At 38.1% G+C, this 10,545-nt stretch overlaps 1 protein-coding gene across 1 annotated transcript; it reads left to right on the plus strand.

Moving 5' to 3' along the window:
- The first annotated feature begins 3,858 nt into the window (after positions 1-3,858).
- LOC149283295 (pancreatic alpha-amylase-like) lies at positions 3,859-10,009 on the plus strand. Its single transcript, XM_089497732.1, has 10 exons — positions 3,859-4,050; positions 5,225-5,371; positions 5,701-5,898; positions 5,984-6,214; positions 6,719-6,852; positions 7,287-7,409; positions 7,502-7,601; positions 8,010-8,131; positions 8,236-8,361; positions 9,820-10,009. The coding sequence occupies exons 1-10, from the start codon at positions 3,883-3,885 to the stop codon at positions 10,007-10,009; spliced, it is 1,539 nt and encodes a 512-aa protein (XP_089353858.1). The 5' UTR covers positions 3,859-3,882.
- Positions 10,010-10,545: the final 536 nt, after the last annotated feature.

Below are 10,545 nucleotides of genomic sequence, written 5' to 3' on the forward strand. Positions count from 1 at the left end.
AAGATGGCTTACTTGTCCAGCATTAATTTCATGTGCCAAATGGAAATAAAGTTGTTCATTATAAGGTATCGTATTTCAAGTATTGAAATGTAATGAGGAGATTAAATATGTATTTTCTTGTTTAACATGATGTGCACATACACTTAAAACTCTGAAGAAGCTGTCTTAAAGTTTACGATACCTACTTTTTAAAATTTTAAAGCATTATGTTGTAGACTGTTCTATGAATTTATATTATCTCACTATGTAGCAACATTTGCTGGTATATTTTATACATCCTGTTTGGCAAGTGGACAGGTACTGCTCAGCTTTAGGAAGAATCGGTAGACATTTTAAAAATGCGAGAACAAATTACCAAAAAACAATGAACTATCTAATGAAAGCATCAGATTGTACATCTAGGATCTCATAAATTTACCAACATACAATGCACTGGAACTCAATGCTGTGGTGCATTGAAAGTTTTTCTGCATACTACATTTATTTTAACATAGTTTTATACATTATTATTGTTTTATACAGCGCCATCAAATTCCATAGCGCTGTACAATGGGTAGACAGGACATAACAAGTAGTATGTAACATAAATTGACTTACAGAGACAACAGGTAAGGAGGGCCATGCTCAAGCGAGCTTACAACGTAGAGGATTGTATATGTATACATTACATATATTAATAGAGCTCCAGATTATTCTGCCGAACCTTTACAGTAGGGGATAGCGAACATTAACAACATTAAAACTCACAGTATTTACACCTGTTGACAGAGTGGTGTAGAAAGAGCAGACGGTCCTCTTGCAAACTTGCAGTTCATTGTTTATTCCTTATGCTCTATTCTCCTACTATTTAAAGTCTATAAAATCACAAGCATATCCAGTATAGGTGCTTGGTTTTGATTTGGATCAGCATGTGGTTACTCAAATTGCACTTTGTATTCCTAAAATTAAAATCATTGTAAAGTGCTGTGCCCTCCATAACTCTCCTCCCCAAACATAGCTTCGATAGTTACAAAATATCTTATTTACGTTCTACTTGAAAAGGCCTGTGTAAACTACAAACGGCTGAATTTTATGATGCTTTTTAACGCGTAACTGGTAGTATGAACAATATTTCGGGCAACATCTGACCACCCTCACCAGTTTTATAACTTGTGTCAACTGTTATTATCCATAATACATTCAACAAAACTGCATAGAAGGACCCTAAACAGTTAAAGGTGGCAACTGTACCTATTCCAAGTTAGTTCCCCTATTGTTGCACCATGAGATTTTGCCTCTAGAAGACCCCCTTCATTAAAAGGTTTTTTGTGTTTTATTTTTTTTATCCCTTCCTTTTGAAGATAGCCTGATGTTTACACAGTTTAAATAATTTTGATACTTTCATGGATTTTTTGATACAGAACCTTTGGATGTGCTTTGGGGCACTGTATTGCTACATACTGGGCTTCTCTTTCAAACATGTTTTTGGTCCCCTTGGATCCTCTTCTCTGACACAAGAGTTGGTGTATGTATCTGTCCTGTGACCATGGCATTATAAGGGGAATCATCCAGTTCAAAGAAAATATGTCCAGAATGTATAAAAAAAAAAAATCCAAAAAGTTGGAATACCAGAATTTGAAATATCCTAGTGTGTTGGTTTGCTGGGGTAAATGTAATTGGCTGATTTTAAAGATGTCACAAATAAGGCATAGGTACGAACTGACCAGATAACATCTCCAAACTGCAACTTTTTAGCCCCCAAACCTATGCATAGGTGGACTCACTATACTCGGGAGATGTTGCTGAGCACATATTGAGATGGTGTTTGACAGGGACATATACCAGGAACTGTAAATGCATACCTAAAATATGTGTAAAACACAAAAAAATGCTTCTGCAAAGTTTGACAAAAAATTAAATTACCAGCATTTGAAATACTCTGGGTTGTCTAGTTTTCAAAAATATATGGTTACATTTGGTAAATTAAATTGGCTGGGTCCACAGATCTCTCTAATAGGACATGGGCACAGGCTCACCAAATGTCAATGTTTAATATTGAAAAATGTGCACATCCCAAATGTGGCCCTTTGGGCCCGAAACAGCCAGGCAAACCTATGCATGGTGGTATCACTGTACTCAGGAGGTGTTGTTTGACAGTGACACATACCAGGATCAGTACATTCATTCCTGAAGTAAAATGTGTGAACAAAGGTTTGACAAAGGCTGGTAGTAGTAGTAATGCATGGAAAAAGTTAAAATACTTGCGTTTAAAAAAAAAATTGTTTTCAAAAATATATATTTGATGAGGACAAACTGAGCTGACAAGCTTCAAAGTTGTCCCAAATAAGACAGATGGGCATATGTCAAAATTCCACGTTGAAAAAATGAATTGCACGTTTCCCAAATGTGGCCTTTTATCTCCCACACAACCTGCCAAACCAATTCATGGGTGGTATCACTATACTCAGGAGATGTTGCTGAAACCCGCGGGTTTTCCGGTGGGTTGGCCAAGCAGAACATGGGCCTCACAAATGTATATGCTCACACACTGTGTGAGGAAACACTCCTGCACAGGTTTCCTGCTTCCCCAGGGAGGGTTAAGAGAATTTCGTTGCGCGGGTGCCACAGTGGTAAGCTGCGGGCCCGTGTAAGGGGGCCGTCGGGCTGCATAGTATCGCTCAGCCAGCCCCCAGACCATCCGCAGATGAGGTAAGGGGGTGCCGGAGAGTAAATGGGTGAATTCATCAGTAAGTGAGTGAATGACTTTCTAAGGCTTAGGAGCAGAGGTGGCATAGGCAATAGGAGAGATTGTGAGGACGGGTGGCACAGGCAGGCAGTTTAAGGGGCAGAGGTGGCGCAGGCTGTTTATGGAAGAGAGATGGCGGGACAGAGGTGGCACATGCAGGTTGTTTCAGAGGCATGTGGTGGTATTTAAGGGGCAGTGGTAGCACAGAGAAGCTGTTTGGGTGCAAAAGTGGCACTGTGGGACAAGTTTCTTGTGAAGTTGGGCTGCCCCAAGGCCCTGTGTGGTGTATGGAAAATGAGCTTGACCACGCAAAAAAATATATGGGGCTGTTTTCCAAATATTTCCAGGGCTGCTTTAATACCCTTTGGGTATTTCCCATTAGCTCCATGGATTTCTCTATTTTTACCTTTTTAGAGAGTTCAAGTAGAACTTTTTCCTGTTAACACACATGATCTTCATGTCTAATAGTTTCTCCTTTCTGAGGTCCTTTTCACTGTAAAAACAACAGAAGTGTTTATTTAGGCAGTCAGCTACATCTTTATCTTCATATATATATATATATATATAATTCTTCATTTGCCTTCAATTAATAATTTTTCATTGTTTACTTTTTCTTTTCTCATTTATATCTAAACATGGTTTTATCACCTTTATTTGATAATGCCGAAAATGTGTTTTGCATCCTTAATCTTAGCTATACCATATATTTGCACTTATCATCTTATAATTCTTCTCCTTACCATAGTACCATAGTCTCAATTTTCTTTTAATCTTGCTAATAAATGTAAATGTAAATCAAAGATTTACCTAAAAAAACTGTATTTTAGTTTTAGAAAAGTCAGCCTTCACAATACCCTCTCACTTTTACCTCTCCCTCACAATGATCTTCTAGTTATCTTTGTTTGTTTCTGAAATTCTAACTTACACTGGACATTTTTTATCTGATAAACAGCTTTATGCTTACAGCTATCTTTAGCATTCTCAAGGTAACATTTTCTATGCAGACTGCAGAAGAACTATGAGTTACATAATTATGAGAATTTTTGGCATACAGTCACCTGCAGGTTTGTTAAGTAGCAGGTTCACCTTGGATCTGCTATCCATCCTGTAGTATAAAAAGGCAAGAAAGAAGATTGTTGGCCACAGTAGAACACAAGATGAAGCTACTACTTCTCCTTGTGCTTGCCGGGCTTTGCTCTGCCCAGTACAATCCTTATCTCAAATCTGGCAGGACTTCTATTGTCCATCTATTCGAATGGCGATGGGCAGACATTGCCGCAGAATGTGAACGTTATTTGGCACCCAACGGGTTTGGTGGTGTCCAGGTAAGTGGACTCTTTGACTCCTTAGCTTAATTTTTGCTTACAATATAATACTTAAAATGTTAGATTGCAATATTTTCCTGTCCTAAAAATAACTATAGTAAAACCAATTGAACCCTCAGGATCTCTATAGTATGCCAGTTCTAAACTTGGCTATAGTAACTGAAATGTAACAGGGGTGTTATTATCGTGTACTAGAATTGTATAATTTGTAGTAAATCTAAGGAGCTATTGTTTGTGCACACACACATATATATATATATATATATATATATATATATATGTATATATTATAGTAATTGCAAGTTGCAAAAAGGAGTCCTTTAAGAAACACTGTATTATTAAGTATCCAAAATACCCTAATACTTAAATTATAGTACAAAACATAGATAAGTAGCAAACTTTGCAGTTCTGATATTTTATGTCAGGATTAGTTACATGAATATGTAGTTTTAGTAGAGTTCTATCGACATAACACATACAATCCAAAGCTGGGGAGAGGGACGTCAGGTCTCAAGGCCTGCACATAGGCCAGAATGTTTAGATATCACAGTTTAAGCACATGCATCTTAATTAAAATTCTTAAACCTTAAAACACGTGTGTTAAAACATAGAGCTCCCAGTCACTTTTAGGCCCCAACTTGGTTTAAGAACTTGAGTCCACCAAGAATTAATTGCTGGGTGCCCAAAAGATTGCGCTGTGTTCCCATTGAAACCGCAAATTTAATTATCCTTTAGAGGAACTATTTGGAAATTGAAAAATGTTTGGTACACAAATGAATCTTTCTTAAATGTAACTAAATGTGATGTTATACAGAAAGGAAAATGGATTAACCCACTGGTTGCCAAAGGGATGGTTTCATGTCCTTGGCAGACTTACCAAGGAATACATATTGAAGTACAGTAATATATATTCTTTAGGAGTACGAAAAAATCTGCAGGAGAATCTGCAGTTCTTCCTCACCTCCACACTCCAATAATTATCATTTGAAGCAGCCAATCAATGATAGTAAATTGCATATGCTGGCTGGCGTGCACCTGTTCTCCTAATCTGTGTAATCATTTCTATACACTTATATTAAATAGAATATTTCTTGTTCTATGTCATCTGCTTTCGTAATGCATACTTTTAGAAATAGCAAAGAACCATACTTTAAGATGTTTTGTTTTATTGCAGATTTCCCCACCTAATGAAAATCTCATCGTCACCAGCCCCAACAGACCATGGTATGAGAGATACCAGCCTATCAGCTACAAACTCTGCACCCGATCAGGTTCCGAGCAGCAGTTCAGGGACATGGTCACCCGTTGTAACAATGTTGGGGTATGATAATTCTAATAAATGTCATCTTTCCTCTGCTGGGATGCAAGATGATAAAACATTTATTTCCAGGATGTTATCAGATAAAGATGCATTATTGTTTGAAACATGTCCAGCACTATCATAAATGGATCAGGCTAACAATCTAGATGAATTTCAAATCATAGAATACATGTTAAATCTGCGTTGAGTACCTTAATATTTCTAAGTATTAAATTCTAACCTCCAAGTTGCACTGTGGAACTCTAACTATTATCATCCATACTTGTCATGGTCAAGGCTGCTAAGTTAAATTGCACCAAAATCACTAACTTACTTTTGTACGCTGTTAGGTTAACATCTATGTGGATGCTATCATCAACCACATGTGTGGAGCAGCTGGTGGATCCGGAACTCGTTCAACCTGCGGGAGCGCGTACAACACTGGCACAAAAGACTTTCCAGGCGTGCCATACTCCTCTCTGGATTTTAATGATGGCAAATGCAAAACTGGAAGTGGAGAGATTGAAAACTACGGTGATGCTTATCAGGTATAATTTCATTTCAATGAACAACGTATAGTTTGCTGATTAGTATGATTAAGTTCATAGGCCTATCAATTGTTCCCCCCCACAGGTGAGAGATTGTCGCCTTGTAGGCCTATTGGACCTGGCGTTGGAGAAAGAATATGTACGTGGCAAGATTGCAGCATACATGAACACTCTGATCAGTATTGGAGTTGCTGGCTTCAGACTTGACGCAGCTAAGCATATGTGGCCTGGAGATATCCAAAACATTGTAGGCCGACTGAGCAATCTGAACACTCAGTGGTTTCCCAGTGGATCCCGTCCTTTCATCTTCCAGGAGGTAAAATATTTGACTATGGCTACTTAATTGCCACTAATGAATAAACACAGTTCGACGCAAATTCATTAAAGTTGCTTCTTTGATATAGTAAAACGGTTACAAATGCATACACATTGGTCAAATATAATAACATTAACAACGGCAAAGTAAAGGTACAGTTTATATGCTACTTATATATAGGATCACAATCTATAAAACCTACTAACGTAAATAAAGCTATGTTAACGTGATTTGCTAATACATGGGCTACTCAAGTTGACATATTTGCTGTTTGGAATCACCAACATTGAACTCTTATATATTAATATATAAAATTAGTGTATTTGAATTAATATTCAAATACACTAATATTTGGGATATTATTATTAGAGATAAGGTTGGCAAACATTCAATTATTTTCTCTGGTTTATATCATATGTCCTAATTAATTAAATATAAAGTTACTGACACAGCAGCATGTAATAGTATACTGTAAAATGAAACATTAGTCTTTATTCCTGGTAGGTGATTGATTTAGGCGGAGAATCCATTTCAGCAAGTCAATATTTTGGAAACGGACGTGTAACAGAATTCAAATATGGTGCAAAACTTGGAAACGTCATTCGCAAATGGAATGGTGAAAAGATGGCATACCTGAAGTAAGTGCATGATAATCATACCTGGGAACTCTCAGGGTTTTTGCCCCAATCTCAGGGTCTCTTGATTAAGGGACAGATTCACAGGGTAGCATAGTCTTGGACTGATCCCTTCCTATTCTACACTGCTGTGCTTTTGCTACCAGTTTGTTATGGTTCATGTCAATGATTAAAGGCAGGTGACTTAAGCGTATCTTTAAATAATGACATGTCAAGGTTTCCATGAGGACTTGTATTAGAGCCATCTGGTTAACACATTTGGCACGTCACTACATGCAATCTTAATGATAGGCTATCAAAAGATTAATATTTCAAGCATCTCAGGGTCAGCTCATATAGAATGTTCCCAGGTATAATAGTAATGCACAATAATGCAATGATAATAAACACAAGCAACATTGGCTATATTACCTAACAATTTTTTTATTTTTTTTAAGGAACTGGGGAGAAGGATGGGGATTCATGCCAAATGACAGAGCCCTGGTTTTTGTAGACAATCATGATAACCAGCGAGGTCACGGTGCTGGTGGAGCCTCTATTCTCACCTTCTGGGATGCTCGGTAAGACATTTTTATTATAGACAAAAAATGTACTTGTTTTTATTTATTGTTACTTCCCTTTTTAAAAAAATCTATATTTCTGGCCTCCCCAGCTTGTACAAAATGGGAGTTGGCTTCATGCTTGCTCATCCCTATGGAGTAACGCGCGTCATGTCAAGTTACCGCTGGCCAAGAAGCTTTGTGAATGGAAAGGTAAAAACTGCATTTTCTTAATATTCTGTGATTTTGTTCACAAATATCTAGCAGGATTTAGATTTACTGGAAAATAAGTTCAGTAATTAGGGTGAATATAACACAAAACATTTTGTAATAGTAATTTACTTATAAAACCACAAGACTTTTTAATTAAAATAGATTTTTTTCCTTTATCCTTAAGTTTTTCACATGCACATAAGAGTCCAAAAGTTCTGACTTCTTTACTCTGCTGTAATATAATGCAGTATCATCCTACATCGGTGTCATTTATCTGTCCTGTCACCATCAGTGTAGGGTTTGTGTGTGTTCTATCACTATGGCACCACCTTCCACATTGTGGGGAAAAACATTCTAAACACTCTTTACATTTACAATGCCTCACTCTACGCATTCTCAATTATTTAGGATGTCAATGACTGGATTGGACCACCAAGCAACTCTGATGGGTCAACCAAGTCTGTCATAATTAATGCTGACTCTACTTGCGGCAACGACTGGGTCTGTGAACATAGATGGCGCCAGATTAAGTAAGGAACACTTTTTGGAAACCATAATGTTCCGCTATTTGTACTGTGTTTGCATTCTTTTCACTTAAGTTCATTTTCTAAACATTCATGTACTTTTCTTCCAGAAACATGGTGATCTTCCGTAATGTGGTTAATGGGCAATCCTTTACTAACTGGTGGGACAATGGAGGAAATCAAGTTGCTTTTGGACGTGGAAACAAAGGATTTATTGTCTTTAACAACGAGTCATGGTGAGAACTTAATGCCTTAAGCGGACTTGTGCATTCTCAACAAATTACTTCTAACATTATTTGTAAAAAATGTACTAAGGATGCTACCAGCTTCAGCACTCAACGGTCATGCACTGTGAGTGTGAGTGTTCTACCTACTTTGTGACTGAGATTCTGTTACTCCTAGATGCTTCCATGTCACAGTAATAGCACTTAGAGTGCACCAAAGCAGATCTAGCAGGGCAGAAATTTCGCAAACTGACTAGTTAAAAGTGTTATCCTATGACAGTGCCAGTTTTAAAATCACTGATCTTCCCATTCTACTCCCAATGTTTGTCTATGGAAAAAGCTGCCCATTAGGCTAGGTTTCCACTTGGTTTTTTTAGCTAAAAACGCCCATAAAAACGCCAATAGCGCCACCTGGCGTTTTTTTTGTGAAAAAACGCAGCAGCCAGATGTTAGCTGTTCTTCAATAGGAAATCGCAGAATGCCATATCCACTTGGCGTTTTTTTGTTTGGCGTTTTTTCAGTCCTCTTTGGCGTTTTTCTGCTTTTTTGGGCTCTGTGGCAGTTTTTCAAAATCGCAGCATGTTGACACTCTGGCGTTTTTTGCAAGGAAATCTTGGCGTTTTTCTCCAATAGAAGTCTATGGGAGAGAAAAAACGCCATGAAAAAGCCATGTGGGTTTATTGCCTTGGCGTTTTTTATGGCGTTTTTTCCACAGTTACAATGCAGAGGATGGACCCAGTATCTGTGTGTCCTACGAGAAATAGGCTGGAAACAAACAGTTTCACACAAAACAAAGTTCATATTGAATTCTACACCATTTGGAACAAACATGCCATTACAAACAAACATACGCGACACATCAACTGGATCCTGCGTGCCAAAAGCAACAGCAAACAATTTGCACCATCATTTGGGGCCAATCTTCCTAGAGGAGCAGACATTCGGAATAAAGCAGGCCTTACAAACCACAGAAAAGTGACAAAAGGGTCCGCCGGGGCGTTTAAGTAGAACTCTACCAAGTAAATGACATCAGGGGGCAGATACTTGCCATTTAGCCTAATCCCTTTTAGCTGGGTGAAACTTCTAACTTGTAAAGGCTGGAAAAACTGCCTAAGGTCAAAAAAAGCAATTTCCACAGAAAGGCTAAAACGCCAGAAAAAACTCCAGAAGAAAACGGCAAAACGCAGAAAAATGCAGTGGCAGTTTTCTTGGCGTTTTTCATCAAGAAAAAAAACGCAGGACAAAAACCCAAGTGGAAACCTAGCCTTATAGATGTTTTAGCTATGGGTGCGGCTGAAACACCTAAACTCACTAATTAGAAGCAATGTCCACAGTGTAGCTTAACATAAATCATAAGGATATAGCAATTTCCAATGTATTCTTTCAGGAGCAGAATATGGTAAGATGGTTTTTGAAAGGTTGTTGTAGTTTTAGGATTTTGTTCTGAAAAATCTCTCATTATTCTTTCAGGAATATGGACGTCACTCTGAACACAGGTCTTCCGGCTGGTACCTACTGTGATGTCATCTCTGGGCAGAAAGAAGGCACTCGTTGCACAGGCACACAAGTCACTGTGAGCAGCACTGGCTCAGCTCGCTTTGTCATTAGCAGCTCTGCTGCAGACCCCTTTATTGCCATTCATGTCAATGCCAAGTTGTAACCTGTGACATGCTGTCTAAAGCCAATTAAAATATTTAATATGTAGAGATTGGTCATTCAACCTTGCATCATTTCATTTGATTGAACCTAAGTAAATAACAGTCAACAAATGTAAGTACATTGTGATTTCAGTAACTGGCTACTACTGAAAGTATCCAGGCCCTTTCTGTTCTGGAATGGGGTAGTAATTCTGTAACAGGGTGGAGCGTTTGCACACACCACCAGGACAGCCCCAACCCCATTCCTCCAATAGGAGGAAAGGGTGTTCGCTGAGGCTCCACCCTGTTGCAGAAGAGGCCAGGAGAAGAACATTAAAAATAGGAGGGAAAAGAAAACAAAGCAGGAAACAAAATTTGTTGTCAGAACCAAAAACGAAAAGGGAAATTTGTCCCACCGTTTTTGATGTATTTGCACAAGTCTACCACTTGTATCTAGAATGGACTTTGATCTTTGAAGTCAAACAAGGTGCAAAGGTTTATGAAGCTTGGGAATCCTCTATTATAACACTACCGGTAAAACAAAAGCAAATAACTATTT

Source organism: Sceloporus occidentalis, unplaced genomic scaffold (assembly GCF_023333645.1).
Source record: "Sceloporus occidentalis isolate IW3139 unplaced genomic scaffold, rSceOcc1.0.p SCAF_106, whole genome shotgun sequence".
In the NCBI taxonomy this organism is placed as follows: Eukaryota; Metazoa; Chordata; class Lepidosauria; order Squamata; family Phrynosomatidae; genus Sceloporus; species Sceloporus occidentalis.